The sequence below is a fragment of the Rhinoderma darwinii genome, chromosome 2 (genome assembly GCF_050947455.1).
Source record: "Rhinoderma darwinii isolate aRhiDar2 chromosome 2, aRhiDar2.hap1, whole genome shotgun sequence".
Taxonomy (NCBI): domain Eukaryota; kingdom Metazoa; phylum Chordata; class Amphibia; order Anura; family Rhinodermatidae; genus Rhinoderma; species Rhinoderma darwinii.
In genome coordinates, this window is record NC_134688.1 from 221,284,178 (window position 1) to 221,309,352 (window position 25,175).

Sequence of the window (25,175 nt, forward strand, 5' to 3'; positions counted from 1 at the left end):
CACGTATTTTTTTCAGACCATTGCCTTTATATATAACTATTTGTTTCTTAAAATAGTCTTGAAAAATGGTTGCCATAATGTACAGTAGATGTGCCAGTTTGCATGTCTTTCGTCCTTTTTCCATGAATGTGAAAAAATTCTCAGATTCTTAATACCAAGTATCTACTTATTTTGTAAAGGAATTATGCAACTTAATGGCAACCAATCAGGGCTGAGCTTAGCTGCGTGTTGTCTCAACTTTCCTGTATATAGAGGAACTGTTGCAGCATTCATTATCTTCTACTTTCGTGAAGCCAGTGACACTCCCGGCTGTGAAATAACTTGTCGCTCAGCAGACCTCTACCGAAGGGATTGTACAATGGCAGAGCCTTACATTAGACATGTCCAGCTTCTTGGCTTTGAGAAAAGATTCTTTCCCAGCCAGCATTATGTAAGTAAACATATTTATTTCAATTTATAAAAACATCTGTCTATATTCTCAACTTCACACATGTTAGCCTTTAATGCTAGTCAATAATATAGTATATTTATATACTCATCTTTCATGCATTTCTTTCTAAATTACATATTTTAATAGATGACAGTCAAAAATCGTATTAATCTGAAAGTACCCAGTTAAAATACTACCACTTATTTTTGGGACAGAACAGCAAGATAAATAAGAGTAAAGGCCCTTTTACACTCACCAATTATCGGGAAAACGAACGTTCATAGAACGCTCGTTCCCGATCATTGCCCTGTGTAAACAGAGCAATGATCAGCCGATGAATGAGCAAACGCTCTTTCATCTGCTGATCGTATCGTTTTAAATGCATAAACTTATATGTAAACAGGGAGATGTGCTGTCGACACGATAGAACTGTATGGGGACGAGCGATCGGAGTAACGAGCACTCGTCCCCATACTAGCTCCTTGTGAAAGCAGCAAACGAGTGGCGTTCAACGAACTGTCTCGTTTACACGGCCCACGTCGGGCTGTGTAAAAGTACCTTAAGATAGTAGCAGATTTTGTACTAAGTTTTAGGCTATCTAACTGGAAATTCTCTATCCTGATAAGTAATTCTTATATGCTCTTCTTTGACTAGCCATGTATGATTTACTATACATTAAAACAGCTAAACTAGTCTTATAAAATTGAAATCAACCCCTCACAGGGGTTTCTGGACAATTTGCACTCTGGTAGCCAGGAAAAAATGCACACTATTGATGTCTACAAATAAAAACCTCAATTATATAGTAAAACAATCACATTATATCCCAATGCCCATGAATTTTCTGAAAGTAGACAATGGGCACATTGCCAAAATTCCACCCAGTGCTTTAAACTCAAATTTGCAGGAAACTTTATTTTTTTTGTAAAACAAAACTAGGTATAAAAATGAATGTCTGTGGTTTAACATCTGACCCAAGCAGAACCTAGGATGCGCAACACCTCCTAAAAAAATTAAAATTCAAGACTTTCAGAGTTCATACATGCCACTTCTGCATACATGCCTTATGTCTACATGCCACTATAGAGAGACCTAAAATCTGGTCTTAAGCAGCAAATTTAAAAAAGTTACATCTTATAATAAGCTGGGATTAGACATCTTCACAGGTGAGTGTACCTTCAAACCCTATATATTTTCTGAAACTAGACAACCTAAAGAATGTAACAGTCTTACCTATTAGTTTACAGTCATAACCATAATTGCATGAAAGTTTAAGTGTCTGACAATAAAGCTGACCCAAGCAGACCTTTCATTCACAAAGGACAAGCAACATTCCTTTAAACTATTATTTTAAGTAAATATCGCATGAAAGTTCAAATGTATTAATAAGGGTATGTGCACATGGGCTATTTTCAGACGGTTTTTAAGGAAGCAAAACGCCTCCAAACATCTGCCCATTGATTTCAATGGGAAATACGGCATTCTGTTCCGACGGGGCATTTTTTTAACGCCTGATATTCAAAAAACAGCGCATAAAAATTTGCCCGTGAAAAAGTGCATGTCACTTCTTGAGACGTTTTTGGAGCCGTTTTTCATTGACTCTATAGAAAAACAGCTCCAAAAACAGCCGTAAAAAACACAGCGAAAAAAACGTCTGAAAATCAGGAGCTGTTTTCCCTTGAAAACAGCTCTGTATTTTCAGACGTTTTTTTTTTGTAAGCGTGTGCACATACCCTAACTCTAACCCTAACAGACCTCTTAGGGTATGTTCACATGATGAGAGGCATTTACGTGTGAAAAGACAGACTGTTAACAGCTGCCTCGTTTCACACGTAAATGCTCCTCCTCGCATTTTGCGAGCCGTCTGAGACGCTCGTAAATCTTGAGCTGTGCTTCATTGAGTTCAATGAAGAACAGCTCAAATTACGTGGCAAAGAAGTGTCCTGCACTTCTTTGCCGAGGCAGTCCATTTACGCGTCGTCGTTTGACAGCTGTCAAACGACGACGCGTAAATGACAGGTCGTCTGCACAGTACGTCGGCAAACCCATTCAAATGAATGGGCAGATGTTTGCTGACGTATTGTAGCCCTATTTTCAGGCGTAAAACGAGGCATAATACGCCTCGTTTACGCCTGAAAATAGGTCGTGTGAACCCAGCCTTACACATAAAACAGCGCACTAACAAAAGTGCAACAAATTTTTGCAAAACACACATAATTATGTCTACATATCTTCATAAAATTGTCAAGACCGCAGGAATGCAAAATCGGACTATTTCCTTGCAAGTATGATGAAAACCTGTATTATACAAGCCAAGGCTATTGCAAATTAGAAAACAAACCCTATAAATATGAACAAAAATGTTCCCAGTCATTCGCACTTTCACCAAAAATTGCATGAAAATTCAACTTTGCAACTAAAATGCTTCCTCAGGCAGAGCTCTCATACAAGAAAATATAGTCTACAAAAACGGTAACATGTGACAAAGTAATTTCATTGTTTTATTAACCCACCCCCCCCCCCCCCTCACTCTATGTGCATGGTGCCTTGCAAAGAGAGTGTGTCCTTCCGGGGCAGCAGAGAGTGAGAGAAGTAGGTCCATGTAAAGAACTAAAAGCTGCTGCAAAGTTCCCATGCTGTAGGGAGGGAGTGAGGGCTTTTAAAAAAAAAACATATATTTCAAAACTCTATTATAATTCATGAATAAGAAAAATATTGATTCTCCAATGTGTGCTGTACTATAGGGATATTCTCCCCTAGATGTAAAGCTACTAGGCGTGAATGTTTCCCATAATATGGGCCGATGCACCACCATTTGGGTTTGTATGAAGGGCATTGGTGTATGCATTAGGCCTTATTCACACAGATTATTTGTGGAACGAGTTAGAAACGATTACTCAGCCTGACATTCAGTGTGTGAAAATGTTATTTCTAAGGGCATGCCCCCACGTGGCGTATTTCCTCCGCAACTGTCCGCATCAATGCCGCACCTAATCCGGGTTGCGGATTACGTCTGCGGATCTGCCCAAAATGTGCAGTAAATTGATGCGGACTAGCTGCTGCGGACTGCGGAAAAAGTGCTTCCCTTCTCTCTATCAGTGCAGGATAGAGAGAAGGGACAGCACTTTCCCTAGTGAAAGTAAACGAATTTCATACTTACCGGCCGTTGTCTTGGTGACGCGTCCCTCTTTCGGCATCCAGCCCTACCTCCCTGGATGACGCGGCAGTCCATGTGACCGCTGCAGCCTGTGATTGGCTGCAGCCGTCACTTAGACTGAAACGTCATCCTGGGAAGCTGGACTGGAGACAGAAGCAGGGAGTTCTCGGTAAGTATGAACTTCTATTTTTTTACAGGTTGCTATATATTGGGATCGGTAGTCACTGTCCAGGGGGCAGAAACAGCTACTGCCGATCGCTTAACTCTTTCAGCACCCTGGACAGTGACTATTTACTGACGTCTCCTAGCAACGCTCCCGTAATTCTGGGAGCCCCATTGACTTCCTCAGTCTGGCTGTAGACCTAGAAATACATAGGTCCAGCCAGAATGAAGAAATGTCATGTTAAAAAAGCAAGACGCATCCGCAGCACACATAACATGTGCATGACAGCTGCGGACTTCATTGCGGAATTTAGAATCTCCATTGAAGTCAATGGAGAAATTCCGCCATGAGTCCGCAACCAGTCCGCCACTGCTCCGCAACAGACAGAGCATGCTGCGGACACCAAATTCCGCTCCGCAGCCTATGCTCCGCAGCGGAATTTTACGCATCGTCTAAACGAACACTTCTAAATTTAAGTGGAAGTCAATGGAGAAACGGCTCCGCTGCGGATTAACGCTGCGGAGTGTCCGCAGCGGAATTCAAGTGAAATTCCGCCACGTGTGAACCCAGCCTAACAGAATTGTACTCCATCTGTCAGAAATTTATTGGACATTCTTTTCTAACCATAATCGTCATAATTGAAGAGGAGATCGTTGGGGTTCACACTAAAGATTGGGTACAGAATGAAATAGTGAAAAATGTATACATTTTATAAAAATATTTTTGTCTGAGGTGCAAGCGCTCGGTGTGAATTACTTCACCTATCGTCCATTTATACCGTTAGCTCTGCAATGTTAAATTGATCTTTCAGGTGTGCTAGAGAAGAATCACTTTTTTATTTTATATAAGAATAAGGCCTCATGCACACGACCGTATTTTTTCCCACCCGTAAATACTGGCGTAAATACGGGTCCGGTGTCACATGTATTCGACCCGTTTTGCACCAGTATTTACGGACCCGTGCCCGTAAATATGGGTCCGGTGCCACCCGTATTCCACCCGTATTTACGGGCACGTTTTTGGCGGCAAAATAGCACTGCACTAATCGGCAGCCCCTTCTCTCTATCAGTGCAGGATAGAGAGAAGGGACAGCCCTTTCTGTAATAAAAGTTAAAGAAATTCATACTTACCCGGCCGTTGTCTTGGTGACGCGTCCCTCTCTTCACATCCAGCCCGACATCCCTGGATGACGCGGCAGTCCATGTGACCGCTGCAGCCTGTGATTGACCTGTGATTGGCTGCAGCGGTCACATGGGCTTAAACCTCATCCAGGGACGGCCAGGACGTCGGGCCGGATGTCGAGAGGGACGCGTCACCAAGGCAACGGCCGGGAGACCGGACTGGAGGAAGCAGGAAGTTCTCGGCAAGTATGAACGTCTTTTATTTTTATTTTTTACAGGTTGCTCTTTATTCTGATCGGTAGTCACTGTCCAGGGTGCTGAAAGAGTTACTGCCGATCAGTTAACTCTTTCAGCTCCCTGGACAGTGACTATTTACTGACGTCGCTTAGCAACGCTGCCGTAATGACGGGTGCACACATGTAGCCACCCGTCATTACGGGAGCTCCATAGACTTCTATGGACTGTCCGTGCCGTTATTACGGCCTGAAATAGGACATGTTCTATCTTTTTTAACGGCACGGGCACCTTCCCGTAAGAAAACGGGAAGGCACCCGTGGCCAATAGAAGTCTATGAGCCCGTTATTACGGGTCGTAATTACGACCCGTAATAACGGGAGTTTTTACGGTCGTGTGCATGAGGCCTTACTTATATGAAATATATTCTGAAATCTAAGAAAAAAAATTTTTGTGGCCGTAATACAGAATGTTTCATTGTGGCATTGCTAACTGCTGTTTCTCTCTTTTACTAGGTATATATGTTCATGCTTAAATGGCAGGATCTTACAGAAAAGCTGGTGTACAGAAAATATACAGAAATTTATGAGTTTCATGTAAGTTTATTTTATTAATTTTACTGAATAGTGGGGATGATAAATAGGATTGTTACATTGACCAGACAGAGAAAAATAACATTTGGCAGCAACTTCTATAAGGTGTCCATAAACATGTATTTATATCTACACTACATTTATTAGGTAGCCTCATAAAACTAAACAACTGAAGGTTAAAAATGCAGAACAAAAACATTTCCATTATAAAAATACTATTCTGTTTATGAGTTATTAAGCCAAGCTTTTCATGAACAGCTTCAGGTCTATAAAGCAGATTCTGCAGCAGCCTGTGTGAAACCGAACTGTTTGGCAAATTTTGATGCAGAAATTTCTGCAAATGAAAATCAGTTCCATTCATCTGAATGAAACTTGCAGAAATCCATCCACCCGCGGCAGAAACAACCCCATTCAGATGAACAGTACTAATGTTCACTCGCAGAAATGTCTGCAACAAAATCTGCTACGTGTGAATCCACCCTCAAAAAGATGAGTCAGAGACTGTCTACCTGACAGCTGAATACTCTAGTGATATGGTGTAAATCATTTCATCATAAACGATTCATTCGTTTTTTGCAGTATAGACGTCCTTAACTACAAAAGGCTATATTGTGTTGTCAAACAAAAACAAGAGAGCATATAAAGCAACATAACTGAACCATTAAGACCCCTTGATGACATCTGACGTACTATTACTGAGATGTCTCTAAGGGGAAGTATAGAGCGCACTCACGGGCTGAGCTCGCTCCATACTCAGTGGGTGACGGCTGTGTTATATAGCCGACACCTAACTCCAACGGGCGGAATCAAAGATCACTTTGAGTCCGCCTGTTTAACACCTTAAATGCCGCGATCAATCGCTACCGCGGCATTACAATTGTTAGAATCAAGGGGCGCCCCCTCAATCAAGCCATCGCGCCCCCCTGTGACGCGATCGGCAGGTGACGATGGTTGTTATGGCAGTATGTAAAGCACATCATACAAAGACTAATATAACCAATAACACCGCCATACAGTTACAATATAGTGGTCAGATACCAGTTCTACACATGGAGTCTGTAGTGTATTATGCAAACCATACAAGAGAGTCCACTAATGATCCGACTCAATTACCAGCAGAATACATAACAATTAAACCCAGTGACCCATAGGTGACATCTTTTGTTTGTAGTCGTACACTTTCCTTTTCTTCTCCATCCAGGCCATACCGCCATGATGACTTCTCCCAAATACTGCAGAGTTTGCTGACCATCTTTGGCCCCTCAGATTTTCCAGCCCATTCCCCCCAACCCTAGCAAACAAATTCAGACCCCAGACCAAACCCTTAAATTAATCAGACCCCTAAAGAAATTCAGACCTCAGACCTGCTCCCTGTTGCTAAATCTTGTGCATGCTGCTCTGAGGGAAAGACTGGTGCACCATTCATATAGTTTGCTGCTAAGGGGAAATACAAAATATACTTGGAAACAGGAAGCTTCAGGAACATCTGCAAGTTCATCCTTGTGATCTGCTGCACATATGCGTTGCTCCCATTGGTTTCTAGTGAAGCTGAGTTGGCCATGCAGCAGTTTGCAAGGACGAACCTGTATTTCCTCATGTGAAAATACAGAAGGCAGATTTTTATCCAGAATGGACACCACGTCCTTGATGCCATGCCAATGTGTATGTATATATTTATATAAAATATAACAGTTTTTTTTTTCTAGAAAGCGCTGAAGGAAATGTTTCCTATTGAGTCTGGAGACATAAACAAAGAACACAGAACAATCCCTCATTTACCAGGTATATCTGTCATATTGTGCGATTGAACTTATCTGACTTTATTTGATAACTTTTAAGTGGGGTCATTGCGATTACCCCAATTTATGGATGTAATTAGGGCACATTCACACGTATCGGAATTGCTGTTGAATTCCGCTGCGGACTGTCCGCAGTAGAATTCTGCAGCAGCCGTTTCTTACATTTGTTTCTATACATTTTTAGGAAAGTTAGTTCAGACGTTGCAGAAAATAATTATGCGGAAATCAGTCTGCAGTGCAGATTTTTCCCTCCGCATCATTCTCATGATGTTGCGCAGAAGAAGCGGAATTTTACTGCAGATTTCAGCCTTTGCAATGCAAAAACTGAAATCTGTGGCAAATCCGCTGTGATATCTGCAACGTCTGAATTACCTGTCAAATATGAAAATGTTGGTGCAGATTCGTTGCGTAATTGCCCCAAATCTGCACCAACATTTGCAGCGGAAATATTCCGCCACGTGTGAACATGCCCTTACATTGAAGAAAATTGCTTTGAGCACAAAGCATGTGGGTGACAAAAGTGCTTCTCATATTAAGAAATCTACATAAAAAACAAAACAATAAAATTTAAAAACGTGTGAGATTATTTTTTTTTATTTTATCACATTTGACAGAGATTACAAAATCACAAACATTTTCTCTAATGCTGTCAGAACACATAATAATTTTAAAGGCAAACTTATATAGCTGAAACCAGGGATATGTTAAGAATTGCTAACTGTTAGACCACTGATGGCTCAACTGCTGGGTTTTTCACTAGTAACTAATATGGGGACCAGGTGCTAAATGTAAGATCTCTAGGCCGACGAACCCTACTGATCACTAGTATTGGGACTATAGTCCCCCCATTCCTCCTCCCAAGCACTCTCACTCCATACAACTGTACTGGAGATATGGAAAGAGATGAATGAGTGCTTGGGTGTTTCCAGAACTCTCATAAAGTTGAATATAGCGGCAACGTGCAACGACCGCTCCATAAAATCCAGCAGATGTGCTGTAAGGAGGTACAGGGGACTTGCGGATTCCAGGATTGATAGGTAGTGTCGTAATGATTTGATAAATGAGAAGTTTAGGGAGACAAATATCTGAATATGTAGTTACTTACTTATTGGATCTGTACAGATGTACTGATGTGGATATAAAATGTACTTACTATTAATAATAATTTTTTCTTAGACTCCATATAATGACATAATAAACAGCATACAGTTGATCTTTCTTTAAATTAAGTTGACTATGCAGAATTAATCTACTATATATGGTTCCTAGTTACTTCATATATACTTCTAGTACACCCTAGCCTGCAGTAGATATAATACAATGCACATTCCACTGCATGTGCAGCTCACCATGGTGATGTATTGAAGTGTAGGAGCATGCGTGTTAGATATAATCCAGAGCTATTATGCTCTGTTAAACCAATGGGAATATACAAATTCAGAGGATGTCCTACTCCGAGGTTTTAAATAGACTGGGGGCTGTTTGGCAGTATAGTTTCCATTGAAGACGCCGAGGTGTTGGAGAAACATATCGGGGGAAATGTCGTGTTAGAAACGACTAGTGCTCAGGATAACAGAGCACACCTGAACGAAAGGCCGTAATAATAAGTGGGTAATCTGAATTGTTGTTTAGGCGCAATAGAGTAGACTATAGGTAGACATTGTGATACATTGTTGCAGATCACAAAACAGTTTCACATAAACACAGAGGCTGCAATGTTTTAGAGAGAATTTGACACGTTTTTTTTTAGTTCGATGTAGGCCTCATGCACACGACCGTAGCCATGTGCACGGCCATGATTTTCGGGTCGGCCGGCAGCGGAGTATCACCCGCGAGCCACCTGCAAATCGCGGGCCGCGTACATGGCTGCGTCCAATATTTTATATGAGCCTGGACTGCAGAACATGGCCGTAATAAGACATGTCCGTTCTTTCTGCGGTCCAGGCTCCTGGGCCATGCACGGACTGTGAAAACCACGGACGTGTGCATGGTCCCATAGAAATTAATGGGGCCGCAATTCTCCCGTGGATTTTCGGGGGAATTGCGGCCGCAAAAGCACGTTCGTGTGCATGGGGCCTTACTAATAAAAGTTATGTTTTATTGAGGGATAGAGGGAGGTTTTTTGTGCGAATTCACATTTGTAAATACATGTTCAAATGTTAGTTGGAATACCTTTTAAGACTTAAATTATTGTTGATAATGTGTATGGGTTCAGATGAGTAAATTTATTGTTCATGGATTAAACAGGTATATACTCTAATTTCTATCTTTTTAACCATACCTGATACAGTATAAAAACATTTTCTCAATTTTAAGAGACATTATTATGTTTTATTCATGTCTTTCCTCCATCTAACTCACAGTTCAGGTATGTCAGGATTTGCAATAGGAAAATCCGCCATGGATTTTCATGGAAATCTGCGGCTGAAACTTGGATTTACATGCGGATTCGCACATGGATTACTTCCACTGTAGTTCAATGGACCCAATCTGCAGATTTTCTGCATAGTATTTATATGAATAATGACTAGATTACAAAGTGAAAATATATTTCCAAAACTTGTGAATGGGGCAGAATAAACGCCATTCAAACCTTCAAACTCGCCGTTTAATTCACACATACTGTATCTATATACTATACATAAAAGATCAATAAGTATGTCCTGTATTATACTGCTACAGTCCACCCACAACGTACATAAAGTGATCATTGCATGCACTACCAAATGACTGCTAAGACTCAATTATACAACACTTTTATGTATTTACCTTATTAACTGGCTCCCGACCGCTGGCTGTATATTTACGGCCAGCGGTTAGGGTCCTTAAAACCCGAGCCATAGACTTTTTACGGCTCGGGTTTTAACTTGCTGCCCGAGCGATCGGGCAGCTGAATGTCAGGTCTCCGGCTGTCAGTGACTGCCGGGGACCCTGAGGAGAGGATAGAAGCAGCTTTCGCTGCTTCTGTCTTCTCTGATGACTTTTTACACAGCGCTCAATGAACGCTGTGTATAGGAATAGAGACAGCAGCAGCGGCGCTGTCTCTATTCCTCCCGGTGATCATGTGACTGGTCACATGATCACCGGGTGCCGTTACTGACAGACTGCTGCTGGGTCTTACAAGACCCAGCACAGCCCAGTTAGTGACAATAGTCACTATGAGAGGGCTGATTTCCCCTGTAACTGGGGCTGCTGTGCAGCTCCAGTTACAGGGGAAAAACATGGTATAAAAGAAAGAAAAAATATATATAAAGTTCCCCAAAGGTCTTTTTTGACCTTTGAGGGACAGACCATAGTAATAAAAAAATAGTCAAGTAAAGTGCAAAAGAAAATTAAATAATAAATACACATAAAATAGCCACCCCAAAAAAAACCGTTCCCCCCCGCCAATCATTGTTGTAACGCTAGCCCGGACCCAATTACCCTAATATAGACATGTAATATATTCAAATTTATGGTAGACAATGGCGATCACAAATAAAAGGTCTATTTTAGGGTAAAACGATGTTATTACCAAAAAAAAAATAGCTGAAACGTAAAAAAGTTAATTTTTTTACTATTATTTTCAAACTTTATGAATAAAAATTCTAAAATAGCAAAAAAGGTGTGTATAAGAACGATAAAAAAAGAAACCTTTTTAGCCCGGTCCTGAACTGGTTAATGTTACCATCTAACTCTAGACACATTTACATAATGAGCCCAAATATGAGAACTGAAACAACCATCTGTTCTGTTTTATTTTCATCTTTGAAACTCCATTTATCTGATAGATAAACTGAGTGTAAAGGTTAACAAGGGACAGTTCCTTGTAACAGGCAATTCTGCTACTGCTACGATTTCCAAAACTGGCTGTAATAGAACACTATTTACTACACCGATCCAGAATCTCCCTCAACTTCCCATAATGCCACACCCTACTTCCTATTTTCTCTTCCTCTCTCCACTATTTTTTTTAATTTTTTTTAATTTTTATTTTGGACTCTGCTTTACTTTTGTTGGGGAGTGTTAATTTGACAATAAATTATAACAATAGTTTCCCCAATTTTTTTTTGGAGATGCCACATCTGGTGGGAGTGTTCAGATATATGTAGATTATGGATCCACATATACCATCTTATTCTTTCTGTCACCAGTGTTAACCTTACAAAGAAACCTTTGAATGCTCCTATTCCTGATATATCTAAGGCCCCATGCACACTAACGTGCTTTTGCGGCCGCAATTCCCCTGAAAATCCACGGGCGAATTGCGGCCCCATTCATTCCTATGGGGCCATGCACACGTGGTTTTGAAAATAATGGCCGTGGTCATGTGCATGAGGCCTAAGGGTACAAGAAAATTGTTTTATTTATCCGCTAAGCTGGCTATAGCAAGAAAACACTTTCAGCTCCCTTAGATTTAGTAAAAGTAAGGTAGGGTGGATTATGGAGAATGACAGACTCACTAGCTTTTTGAATAACTCGCAATCTACTGTACGTTTGATGCAGTATGGAAATCCTGGCCGTCTTACCTAGAAAGTTTGACCTAGTAACTATCAATCTAAATAAAGTGAATTAGACATGCTGAGAGCTCACTTCCCCTTTCCTATTTCCCTTTCTTGTGTTTATGCCCTGGGTGTTGCTTTATTCTCTCCTTTATAGAATTTGTTATAATTTTATCTTTTTACTTCTCGTTGTTTAAATTATCTAATGCTTATATTTCAATATGTTTTGTATATTATCGAGCTTTGTTTCTCTTTGAGATATCAAGGTATAAGTTTGTGCTCAAACTAATCTCTATTTCAACGACAATATCTAAAGCTGGGTTTACATGGGCAGATGTGTTCTTATAACGAGTGTCGATCGACGATAATTAGAGGTCGATTGGTGCTCATTTACAGGCCCTTTACATGGGCTAATGTAAACAGTATAAAGACAAACGATCGTTAATCCAAAGGTTCGGTCCCCATACAGTATATTTAACCCTTTAGTGACCAGTCTATTTTGGGCGTTAATAACCAAACAATTTATTTTCAGTTTTTACATCGTTACATTTCAAAAGCCATACCTTTTTTTTTTGCAGGACAAATTGTATTTTTATTGGCACCATTTTGGGGTACAAATACATTAGTGATTAACTTTTTTTTTTTTTTCTAAATTGGGGGTAATGGGAAAAGATCAGAAGTTCAGCTATTCTTTTTTGCGTATTAAATTTACAGTGTTTACTGTGTGGTAAAAATAACATTATAACTTTATTTTCCTGGTCATTACCGAAATACCAAATTTATACAGTTTTTTAATGCTTTACTACTTTTGCACTATAAAAACACTTCTTTTTTTAAAGTATTTGTTTTTGAGTTGACATATTCTAAGAGCCTTATCTTTTTTATTTTTCCGCTAATGTAGCTGTATGGGGGCTTATTTTCTGTGGGAAGACTTGTAGTGTTTATTAGTACTACTTTGACATTTTGATCGCTTTTATAGAATTTTTATAAATGCAGGATAAAGACAGAAAACAGCAATGCTGGCATTGTATTTTATTTTTTTTACAGCATATTCCATTTAGGTTAAATAGCATAGTTTTATAGTTTTGGTTGTTATAGATGCGGCGATATCAATTATGTGTAGCTTTTTTTAATTGTTTTTATAATAAAGCATTTTGTATGGGGAAAAAAGTTGTTTTTTCTTTTTTTTTTACTTGGGACTTTTAAATTTTTTGTTATTAACTTTATAAATGATTTTTACTTTTTTTCTGTCCCACTATGGGACTTTACTATGCAATATTTTTATAATACACTGCAATATGTGTATGAGCAGTCATTTAGGGGTTAATGATGGCAACACATTCCCTGTTGGCACATGGAGATGTGTTGCTTACATTGATTATTTTCAGAGCAGCATAAAAGATCAAATCGGCCGATAAACGAGCGGATCGCTGCCCTGTTTACACATGCCAATGATTGACAATAAGCATTCACTGACTATTTAAATGGGCCCTAAATGTTATTATATGTTTGTTACTTTATCTCTGGTTTACTTTTTTAGTTGTAAAAACGTCTAAAAAAAATATTTTACAATATAGATAACAATGTTGATTTTTTAGCACCAAAATGGTTTGATGGCCTGAGGTCCACAGAGAACCGACAAATCACGCTGGCCGATTATTTCTTATCTCTACTCAATTTACCACATAAGATATCTCGTTGCCCTCAAGTTCTCAACTTTTTCAAGGTCAGACCTGATGATGTAAACTCCACAGGAAGCAGCAAGTAAGTATAATCTACCATTTATATCATGGACATAACTAGGAAACACTGGACCCCATAGCAAACTTTTGAATGGGGCCCCCCTCCCCTGGGTGCCACACACAGCTCCCCCTTGTAGATAGTGCCCCCCTGTAGATAGTCCCATACAGCCCCCTCTGTAGATTGTGCCATACAGCCCCCCCTGTAGACAGTGCTATACAGCCTGCCCCGTAGGCAGCGCTATACAGACCCCCGTGTAGACTGTGCTATACAGTCCACTCTCTAGATTATACTCACCTAGGCTTCGTTTCCCCAACTAACTAAACAGCTCCTAAACGCCGATGGGATCCTTTCATAAGCCGGTGTGATCCAGTGACGTCATCACGCCGGCCTGCGTGCGTCCGATAGGCTGCATTATGGAGATACCTCCCTGCTCTGTCATAGTGTTCAATAGTATCTGCATCCTAAGGATGCAGATACTATTGAATGAAGCGTCGCTACTGCTGTTGCAGACATAGCGGCGCCACCGGGCATGGGAAGGCCCGTCCTGGCAGGAAGCATGGGCCCCCTCATGCCGCGGGCGCCGTAGCTACGCCACTGATTTATATGTTATGGAAGAACAAAAACTTTGGGTCTATTCAGACCTTGTTCGCAGTGTGTGATCCCGGCAGATACACCAAACATGATCATAGACCCAACAGATGCCAGAAGAGTGTCCTGTATACCTTTTTTTTACTGTATAGGAAAGCGCAGCCTGCTCCACCTATAGTGGGTGTTTTTTTTACAGTGATGGTCTATGGGGAACATATGCAACTATACGGCATACATTTACATATGTCGAAGGCATATGTATTTCCCAACTAATATGTCAAACAGATTCCCGGAATGCATTGTAAATAGAGCCGTAGTTTCCATTCATTGCTATGCGCTAGTCATTACAAAATCTTTTAAAAACCTAGTCTAGTAATTGCTCACAACTTATAAACAATTTATACTTCTAATTGTACACTATAAATAAAAACCATGTATAATATGTCAATTATTCTTTCATTTGCATATTCAAAACGTATTTATATATGCTATAGTTTATTCCTGAACTTGTTGGTGTTTTATTTAATACCTAATTTACAGCACAATGGCCTATATGTTTCATAATACATATAATTTTAATTCTCTTTTTTCAGTATATTTATATTTTTGCTTTATTGTCAGTGGTCGTAAGCCTGAAACTTTCTTATTGAAGACAGATGGCACCAAGAAAAATGTGTCTGGTAGGAAAAAATATAATTTCTTAAAATTAGTACTTTTTAATTTTAATCAAAAGTTTCAAGGCACGTACATATCTTTTTTTTCACTCCATGGTTTATACATACATACATTTTCAAAACCACATCCACATGTAGTGGAAAAAATCTGCACGGAATGAATACAATTTCTAATGCATGGGGTGAAATCCACAGCAAAACCTGCGGCAAAATCCGCATTTAACACGTGTGGATTTTTGCAGTGGATTCATTGTGGATTTGCCACGGGTTACAGGTACTGTACTTCCAATCCTAAGCTAGAAGTTTAAGGGTATGTGCACACGCTTACTAAAAAACGTCTGGAAATACGGAGCTGTTTTCAAGGGAAAACAGCTTCTGATTTTTAGACGATTTTTTAGCAACTCTTGTTTTTTACGGCCGTTTTTGGAGCAGTTTTTCTATAGAATCAAGACATGCACTTCTTTTTACGGGGCATCTTTTTACGCGCCGTTTTTTCAACAGAACGCCATTTTTCTCATTGAAATCAATGGGCAGATGTTTGGAGGCGTTCTGCTTTCGATTTTTGTGGCAGTTTTTCGTCCGAAAATAAGCTGTGTGCACATACCCTTCATCTGATAGCAGTAGATCATCGGGTAGATTTTATAGCACAGCTGCTATAAAAGAATACAGAACATGTCCTATTTTTTTATTTTATGGGCTGTGCTCTAATACTTTATAATGGGAGCACGGCCCGTAAAAACGGCTGGTAATTATGGGTACGGTCATGTGCATGAGGCCTAAGGCCCCATGCACACGACCGTAAAAACGCCCGTGATTATGGTCCGTGATTACTGGCCCATAGACTTCTATTGGCCACGGGTACCTTCCCGTTTGCTTACTGGTAGGTGCCCGGGCCGTTGAAAAATATAGAACATGTCCTATTTGAGGCTGTAATTATGGCATGGGCAGGCCCATAGAAGTCTATGGGGCTCCCGTAATTACGGGTGGCTACGTGTGTGCACCCGTAATTACGGGAGCTTTGCTAAGCGATGGCAGGGGATTCCCCTGTCTGCAGGCTCATGCCGGATTTCAATTTTTAAATAAAGAGAAGCAGAGAAAACGGGTCTGTAAATACGGGTGGAATACGGATGACAACGGTCCCGTATTTACAGGCACAGGTCCGTAAATATGGGTTAAAAACGTGTCACAAAGGACCCGTATTTACGCCAGTATTTACGGGAGGGGAAAAATACCATCGTGTGCATGGGGCCTAAGCCTTTACAGCAACGCTCCTAGGCTTTGAGCGTAGGCTTTGGGTGTTGTATAGTTGCCTCTGCAACAGTACCGCCCGATCAGATGACTGCGTCCCCTGCAGTTAGAGTTAAACTTCTGCAGAAGACAGTAAGGCCCTGTTCACACTGAGTTTTTTTTACACGTTTTTTGACGCGGAAACAGAGTCGGAAAACTAGCCAAAAAATGGCCGAAAATGCCTCCCATTGATTTCATGAAATCAATGGGAGGCGGAGGCGTTTTTTTCCCGCGAGAGGAAAAAAACGGTCCAGTGGGAAAAACAAGCGAGATGCCATATCTTCAGCCGCTTATGTCTCTGACCTCCCATTGACCTCAATGAGAGGCAGAGAAAGCATTTTTTGCTGCGTTTTTGCCCGCGGAGCTCAATGGCCATGGTCGAAAGACGCAGCGAAAAACACAGCAAATGGCGTGCAGGCAGATGAAAATCTGCCTGCAAAAAACTCTGTGTTAACAGGGCCTAACACCTATAGCACTGGAGATACCCTTTAAATTATTTCCTATAAAAACAACACCTCAATATACTAGCACATAGAGTATAAGACAGAACTAGACAAGATAAGACATTTTACAAAATTGCTTTCTTTGTCACTACAATGCACAGAAAACAAAAAAAATTATATTTTTGTATTAAAGATTAATAATCCTAACACAATCTGTATTCTTGCCACAGACATAACCGGTCCTATTATCCTGCAGTCATATCGCGCTATCGCAGACTATGAAAAGAATTCCAAGAGTGAGCTGTCTGTAAAGACTGATGATGTTGTTGATGTGGTAGAGAAAAAAGAAAATGGTAATTTTATAATGGTACAAATGAATTATAAACAAACTTTAGAAATCTATTCCATAAGGTAAATTTTATTTTTATCTAATGATTCTCTCATGGAGACAACCCACTTTCCGTATGCCCTATCCCCAGCACTGGAGCCCTCCCCAAAGCGCGGAGCTGCTAACCAAGAGCTTTAGTTAATCGCCAGGCTGGCTTTATTTAAAAAGTGGTTGTCTTGAAGAGACTACCCCTTTTAATGACCAAAATTTCAGCTTTCATTATACATTCTTAAATAATTTTTTTTGCAATCTTTTGCAATATTTAAACAATGATCTACAATACCAAAGATAGGTACTTTGTTAATATCCTACGTTGCTAGATGCCCATAAACAAGGCCATCCCATTTGAGTTGGAGTGTTTCTCTCTACTTTAGGTGGTACGTGTGATCGTCACATGAGCAAAAAACACCTGTACACAGAATGCCAATGGTCCAAATGTGAAAGTTTTGTGCATTTGAGTCCTAATATAGGTCCTATTTTGAGCAATGTGTTTAGTATATTTTATGACAAGATTCGGATCAATTCAACTTCCTGTCACCTCAGAAGCTTTGGGCTGATACTGGCACTATACAGAGCGATCTACCCTTAAAGTGGCAAAATTCACGCCTTGATGCCAGGATCTTATGGCTGATGAGAGCCGGTTAAACACTAGGACATTTATATGCTGTTAGCGTTTGTTAAAGTGTCAATAACATTTAAGGTATGTTCACACTGGCTATTTTCGACAGTTCTTCGGGCTGTAAACGCACTGAAAATCGGCTGAAAATACGGGGGCTGAACACCTTCAAACATCTGGCCAATGATTTAAATGGGAAAAATGGCATTCCGTTCCCACGGGGCGTTTTTTACGCGGCCGGTTTTAACAACGGCCACGAAAAAGAACGCCTTGTAAAAAGAAGTGCATGTCACTTCTTGAGCCGTTTTTCATTGACTCAGTAGAAAAACAGCTCCAAAAACAGCCGTAAAAAACGCTAGTTTGATGAAAAAACGACTGAAAATCAGGAGCTGTTTTCGCTCGTATTTTTTGTTAAGAGTGTGAACATACCCTAACAAAAATAAATAAATACATAGAAACATCCCCTTCTGTTCAATATAGTTTATAGAAGGTGTCACAGGCTTCATGGAATATAACAGTACATGTAGCATCATGTGTTTAACAAACCAATTACATTTCTATGCCGTGTTTCCTCTCTTGTAGGTTGGTGGTTCTGTCAGATGAAGAACAAGCGCGGTTGGGTTCCAGCTGCTTATCTAGAACCTCTTGATAGCCCCGACGAGTCTGAAGAACAAGATCCAAACTATGAAGGTGATATGTTAGCATTGGCTATAAAAAATATCAAAATCATCTTTTCTATTTAAGCAGTTAGGCTATTTATCTCAGCTTTAAAATGAACCCTAGTTTTGTATTTGTGTAAAGATGGGTAAATCTTTAAAAATGTATCTTCATTTTAATCGAATCTCAAACCTGGCAACTTGATTCCACCGTCTCTATCCTAGTCCCTGCCAGCACTGCTGTCTGTTGTAGCTTTGCAGTCACAGGCTTTGTCAGAATTAAATGATTCCATACTAGTAAGGCCGGATTCACACGAGCGTGTGCGTTTTGCGCACGCAAAAAACGCGGCGTTTTGTGCGTGCAAATGGTCCATAACAGCTCCCTGTGTCATCACCATATGATGTGCGGCTGCGTGATTTTCGCGCAGCCGCCATCATTATGACACTCTGTTTGTATGTTTGTAAACAGAAAAGCACGTGGTGCTTTTCTGTTTTCATTCATAGTTTTACTGCTGTTGCACGAATCACGCGCGTCCCACGGAAGTGCTTCTGTGTGCTGCGCGTGATTTTCACGCACCCATTGACTTCAATGCGTGCGTGATGCGCAAAAAACGCACAAATATAGGACATGTCATGAGTTTTACGCAGCGGACACACGCTGCGTGAAAATCACGGACTGTCTGAACGGCCCCATTGACTAACATAGGTCCGTGCGAGGCGCGTGAAAGTCACGCGCGTTGCATGGACGTATTATACGTTCGTCTCAATAAGCCCTGAGTCCAAACATAGCGTCAATACTGTCGATTTTCCACAATGGATTTCATTGCGGAAAATCTGCAGCGTTATACAATAGCAGAAGAGTGGATGAGATTTAACCAGTTCAGGACCGGGCTATTTTGAGCCTTCAGGACCTGACACCGTTTAGCCCTTTTTAGCACGTGTTAGTTAAATGGCTATAACTTTTTTATTTGTTGCGCTAACGACGTGATTTTTGCGGTGTTTTTTCCGTACACAATGCAGGTTTCTTTTTTTTTATCGTTTTTATACACATCCTTTTTGCTATTTTAGAATTTTTATTCATAAAGTTTGAAAATAATAGTAAAAAAATAAGCTTTTTTACGTTTCAGCTATTTTTTTGGGTAATAACATAGTTTTACCCTAAAATAGATCTTTTAGTTGTGATCGTCATTGTCTACCGTAAATTTTAATATATTACATGTCTATATTAGGGTAATTGGGTCAGCTAGTGTTCTTTGGGGTGGGTATTTTATGTGTATTTATTATGAAAATTTTTTGCACTTTACTTTACTTTTATTTTTTTATTACTATGGTCTGTCCCTCAAAGGTCAAAAAAGACCTTTGGGGAACTCTATATATTTTTTTCTTTCTTTTACACCATGTTTTTCCACTGTAACTGGGGCTGCACAGCAGCCACAATTACAGGGGAAATCAGCCCTCATATAGTTACTATTGTCACTAATAGGGCTGTGCTGGGTCTAGTTAGACCCAGCAGTAGTCTGGTCACATGATCGCCGGGTGCCGTTACTGACAGTCACATGAACACCGGGAGCAATAGAGACAGCGGCCGCTGCCTCTATTCCTATACACAGCGTTCATTGAGCGCTGTGTACAAGTGATCAGAGAAGACAGAAGCAGCGAAAGCTGCTTCTAGCCTCTCCTCAGGGTCCCCGGCAGTCACTGACAGCCGGAGACCCGACATTCAGCTGCCCGATCGCTCGGGCAGCAAGTTAAAACCCGAGCCGTAAAAAGTCTATGGCTCGGGTTTTAAGGACCCTGACCGCTGGCCGTAAAAATACAGCCAGCGGTCGGGAACCAGTTTTAAACAAATCTCTTCCGCACACAGCGTAAAAAACTCACCACAAAAACATTAATAAATTGCTGCTCCTCCATTGCAGGTTTTCCTCATTGAATTCAATGGGGAGATAAAATCAACAAAAAATAGCAGATCTTGCGATTTTTGCCGAGGAAAAGCTGCGATTCCGGCGCAGAAATCGCAACTCAGAAAAGAAAAAGCCTATACTTACCCAGATCTCATTGCACTTGCATCCAGCCCGGCCTTCAGGGATGATGTTTCATCCCATGTGACTGCTGCAGCCTATAACAGACTGCAGCTGTCACATGGGATGAAACGTCATCCCAGGAGGCCGGGCTGCAGGATGTCAGGGACGCCTACGAGTAAGTATAAGACTTTTTTTCTTAAACCGCAATTTTTGTTTTCCGCAATTGGTGCTGTTTTTCGGCCGAAATCTTCTGCGGGGACCAGGGCGGACATTCTGTGTATCCTTACGCAGCATATCCGCCCTGTGTGAACATACCCTTATAGTGATTGATTGTTTGTTCTTATTCTCATTTGTAGGAGATACTTTAAATCACCAGTACTATGTAGAACTTTACATTTTATTGTGCATTGTGTACATACAGGTGAAACACATGTCAGCACAAGAGATTACTCAGGGGATTTAGAGGATGAATTGTCCATGCAAGAAGGGGAAACCGTTGAAGTCATACACAAGCTTCTTGATGGTTGGTGGGTTGTAAGGTATGTGGAAACTACAAGTAATGATTTAATAAAAATAAAACCAGTGACTCAACATCATAAAATAGCAAATCCTTTATTTATTTATTCAATTATTTTCATTGCTATTATTATGCAGCAAAAATCAACCACACTTTGTTTAAGGTACAATAATTCTTATTCTTTTTTTTGGTCCAGGAGAGGCAGCAAAACTGGTTATTTCCCTGCGATGTACCTGCAAAGGTCTGGGGATGCTCCTTCTGCAGATGGGAGTCAGACAAAGAGCTTGCCACCTCGGAGGTGAGAACAAGGCAGATAAAATTCAAATAGTAGTTGTAAAAATATGTTGTTTCTAATATTACTAACTGTTTTTAACAAAAAAAAAAAGAGTGAATGGGTTGCGGTAATTGTGAGAGGGCAATGTTGCTTTTGCCCGTCTCAGCTTAACTCAGGATAGAAAATGTCTGAACACTACAGTCTGTGAAACCAAGTGAGGCCAATTGGAGCCAAAGGGGCATGTTTTCCCAAATGTCCCAATTGTATGTTACCATTCTCAAGTTTACAGTAGTTCAGTGCCCATATCCCCTTGCCCAATTATTTATTTCAATAGTAAATGGTGGTAACTGATTTAGTGCCCCCAAACGATTGAATGCAGCAGTTAAGGGCCTGTTCACATCACCGTTCGCTTTCCGTTCTGGGGTTTCGTCAGAGGTTTCTGTTGGGTGAACACCGCAACGGAAAGTCAAACTGAAACCACAGCTTCCGTTTCAGTCACTATTGATATCGATGGTGACGGAAACATTGCTAATGGTTTCCGTTCGTCACCATTCCGGCAGGTTTCCGTTTTAATGATGGAATCAATAATGCAGTCGACTGCGCTATTGATTCCGTCGGAAAAATATAAACCTTCCAGAATGGTGACATAAGGAAACCATTAGCAATGTTTCCGTCACCATTGATATCAATGGGGATGGAAACGGAAGCTGTGGTTTCAGTTTGACTTTCTGTTGTGGGGTACACCCGACGGAAACCTCCCGGAACAGAAAGCCAACGCTGATGTGAACAGGCCCTAAGTTGTACAGTCCATAGTGCCCAGTCATTTACCTGAAAATAACCTTCCCTCCAACTCTAACAGGATGTTTCTTTCAAACCTCTATCATAGGCTGTTCACATGAACCTTCCGGTCCCCCTACCAATCTGCCCGGTTCATTATGATGGGATATAGTCCACTCATTTTTTAATTCCCAAAACTTTTTTTTATTGATTTTGAGATATGCTTTGTCAAAAATACCACAATTTTTTCATAATTATGAACATTTTAGCAAATTTCCCCATTTTATCATAGCTAATAATGTTTTTCTCACAACCAAATGCTACCTCACACAAATAAATAATAAAAATGTTTGTGTATATGAATGTACATATGCTTTTATTAATGTTTTTAATATTTAAAAAAACTTAATTTCTCTTGCAGGAGAACTATTTCAAATGCTAATAGTATACACAAGCAAAAACGGAAAGAAATAAGCCAAGAAACTTACAGAAGGAACAGCAAGAAGTATCTGAAACAGCGTCCATCTTCTACTGATGCTTTAAAATCGACAACCATTGGTAGGCACTCAGATTTAAGTTCTTTTTGCCTATAATTTTGTTGAAGTCTTACAGTCTTTATTGTATCTTTCTTTTATTTAGTCATATCTAGAATTATTGTGACCATTTTTACACAGATCCCAACTTAATTTAATCAAAATTTGCAGGTTATGCAATCTGCCCTGCTAATTTCCACCAGGCTCTATTGTGTATGATCTAGACAAAGTATAAGCACAGGGCAATATGAGAGCTCATCCTGTTCCAGTGCACGGCAGGAGGCCCAACACATAAGAAAACCCAAATGAAATTCTTGTCTCTAACAAAACTTTCAAACACGGTCCTACCCCCGAAGCCTAATTCCTGAAACCTGTTCTGCATTCTCAGTGTTGCTGATGGCTACGTAATTTTATGTATTGTCTTTTGTCATTTATAGAGGAACAAAATGAGATGGAAAATACAGTGAAAGCTCAACCAGCAATCCCACCGAGACCCAGTAAAGAGCTAATCCTCGACAAATGTTCAGAACATACAAAAAACAAGATCCAAACAGTCGATTAACAGAACTGTCATTGATGAATTATTCATTCTAGCAGTGCAGGTGAGATGATGAACAAATGAACATAAACAGCCACAGATAGTAGACTGCACTGAATTTTATAGTGTGGTTAATAGGAACACTGTTATGATTTATTATTTTCTTTTATTTAAGATTTTGAGCTTCTTGTATTAAAACTATATGCACCTTAAAATGGTTTGACAAGATTAAAGTGATATTGCATCTAGAATAATTAATCTAAGGTTGTATAGTTTTTAGAAACAACTATCAACTATTTTTAGATCATGATACAATAAAAAATGTATTTTAATATAAATCAATATCCGTCTTGATTTTGCAGATAAACTGTTTACAGATGAGAGGTCATCAAATTGTAACTGTTTCAAAAAAGTATCAAAGTATTTAAAAAGAAAATACTATAAAAATGTGTTACTTATATGAATCCAAATAAGATGTGCATTCATTATTGTTACAGTAAATTTACATAAAAGGGTCATTCTACCAATATACCAGCTTGCTTAAAATGTGGTCAATCAGTCCGAAAATGTAAGTGCAATTCACTTTTATTATCTAGTTTTCTACTTGTTAGAAGTCTTTCTACCTGTAACTGGAAACACAATTGGATGAGGCCACCAAATATTGAAAAGATGTCCATATTGACATGAACAGATCAGTCATAACACAGGCTGACTGTCATGCTGAAGGCGTCCTGGGTCTTTTTCCTATAACAAAGATGTAGCTAAATCTCCTGTATAGTGTCTGTAGTATTGTATATCGACAATGAAGATGTCTAGTATTTTGCTCAATACCATGCATCTCCAGTTTCCTATCTGTTCCCATACTAATGGTAAACAACACTCTTCTCTATCCTACTGAACTGCACACTGCCATATTATAAATCCATGTGATACAGATGTGTAATACCACACCCATAGAATTCTATAGGCCCATACTGTGCCTGTGTGTGCATCCGACTACAAGAAGGCACACCAAGGGTTTTTAGTAATGCAGTACTAGGAGATATTCTCCTCTGGGGGCACCAAACAGGAACTGTATCCCCTCCCTGTGCCACCATGCAGGATCCACATTGCCATGTGCATGAGCTCGGAAATTGACATGCTCTTTATATTAGTTTTATTTAGACATATAGTGTTACTGCCAGATGCTGTATGTTGTGAGGCTGACTGTGATTTCTAGATGTTCTAGACTAGTTCATCTATTTATTCAATATATTGTATGTTAAGGAGAGTGAGTTCTATGAAAATAAATACTTCTTTTAGTTGTCCATTGGAAATCATAGTATGGTCCTTTCCACACAACTATTTCTCAAAAATGGTGTCATTTGTTTCCTTCTGCTATTACTTGGATGAATTGGGCAACTGAGGAAGTTACTAACATTAGTTAATTCATTTTGGCCAGTTGAATGCATAGAAACAAATGTTGATAAAACTGGTTACGCCAGAGGTACAAACAGTGCTCAGCTTTATGTACTAAGGAATACCAATGCCAAAGAAAGCAGTCAATGTCATATTATTTGCATAGACCAATTTGTTACACTGTTGAAATCGTCCAGTAACTTTTTTTGGAATTGTATGTTTTAGTGAAGCATTTAAAGAGTTTGTCAACTACCAGACAACTGATGACCTATCCAACGGATAGGTTATTAGTACATGATCTGTGGGGGTCCGACACCCGAACCCTGCACTATTAAGCCGCTCCCAGAACCGGACGTACATGCCAGAAGCAGCTGGCTCCAGCCACGGAATAGCGGCCGAGCTGCAGTACTGCTTCCGGCTCCGTACATTGCATAATGGGCAATAACATCCGATGCCCGCAGGCCACCGGAGCGGCTGATTGGTGCAGCGTCCGTGTGCAGCAGCATAATATATGTGAGCCTTGGGGGGAGGGTTGACGAATGGCTGAATTTGTATTACTCCCTCTCCCCTCCAAATCTTACTTATATGCTAAATGATTATTAGGGTACAGTTGCTAACAGTATGTAATTCTAGTGTAGTGTGCTGTATTACTATATATAACAGAACTATTGAACAATGCCACTATAGTACTACCGAACAGAAAAGTGGCAGAAAACTTTTGGAAAAGAGTGCACCTTGAAATAC

At 40.1% G+C, this 25,175-nt stretch overlaps 1 protein-coding gene across 2 annotated transcripts; it reads left to right on the forward strand.

Annotated features, from left to right (window-relative positions):
• Nucleotides 1–300: 300 nt before the first annotated feature.
• On the forward strand, nucleotides 301–23,455 carry NCF1 (neutrophil cytosolic factor 1). 2 transcript variants are annotated; one of them, XM_075850379.1, is made up of 12 exons: nucleotides 301–430; nucleotides 5,621–5,701; nucleotides 7,405–7,480; nucleotides 13,577–13,742; nucleotides 14,931–14,989; nucleotides 16,944–17,066; nucleotides 18,300–18,407; nucleotides 20,816–20,933; nucleotides 21,108–21,209; nucleotides 22,384–22,520; nucleotides 22,933–23,097; nucleotides 23,396–23,455. In XM_075850379.1, exons 1-11 carry the CDS (start codon nucleotides 359–361, stop codon nucleotides 23,055–23,057), a joined length of 1,167 nt encoding a protein of 388 aa, XP_075706494.1. In that variant the 5' UTR covers nucleotides 301–358; the 3' UTR covers nucleotides 23,058–23,097; nucleotides 23,396–23,455. The 2 variants fall into 2 exon arrangements, with proteins under 2 accessions (XP_075706494.1, XP_075706493.1); XM_075850378.1 differs by lacking the exon at nucleotides 23,396–23,455 and having other exon boundaries at nucleotides 22,933–23,270.
• Nucleotides 23,456–25,175: the final 1,720 nt, after the last annotated feature.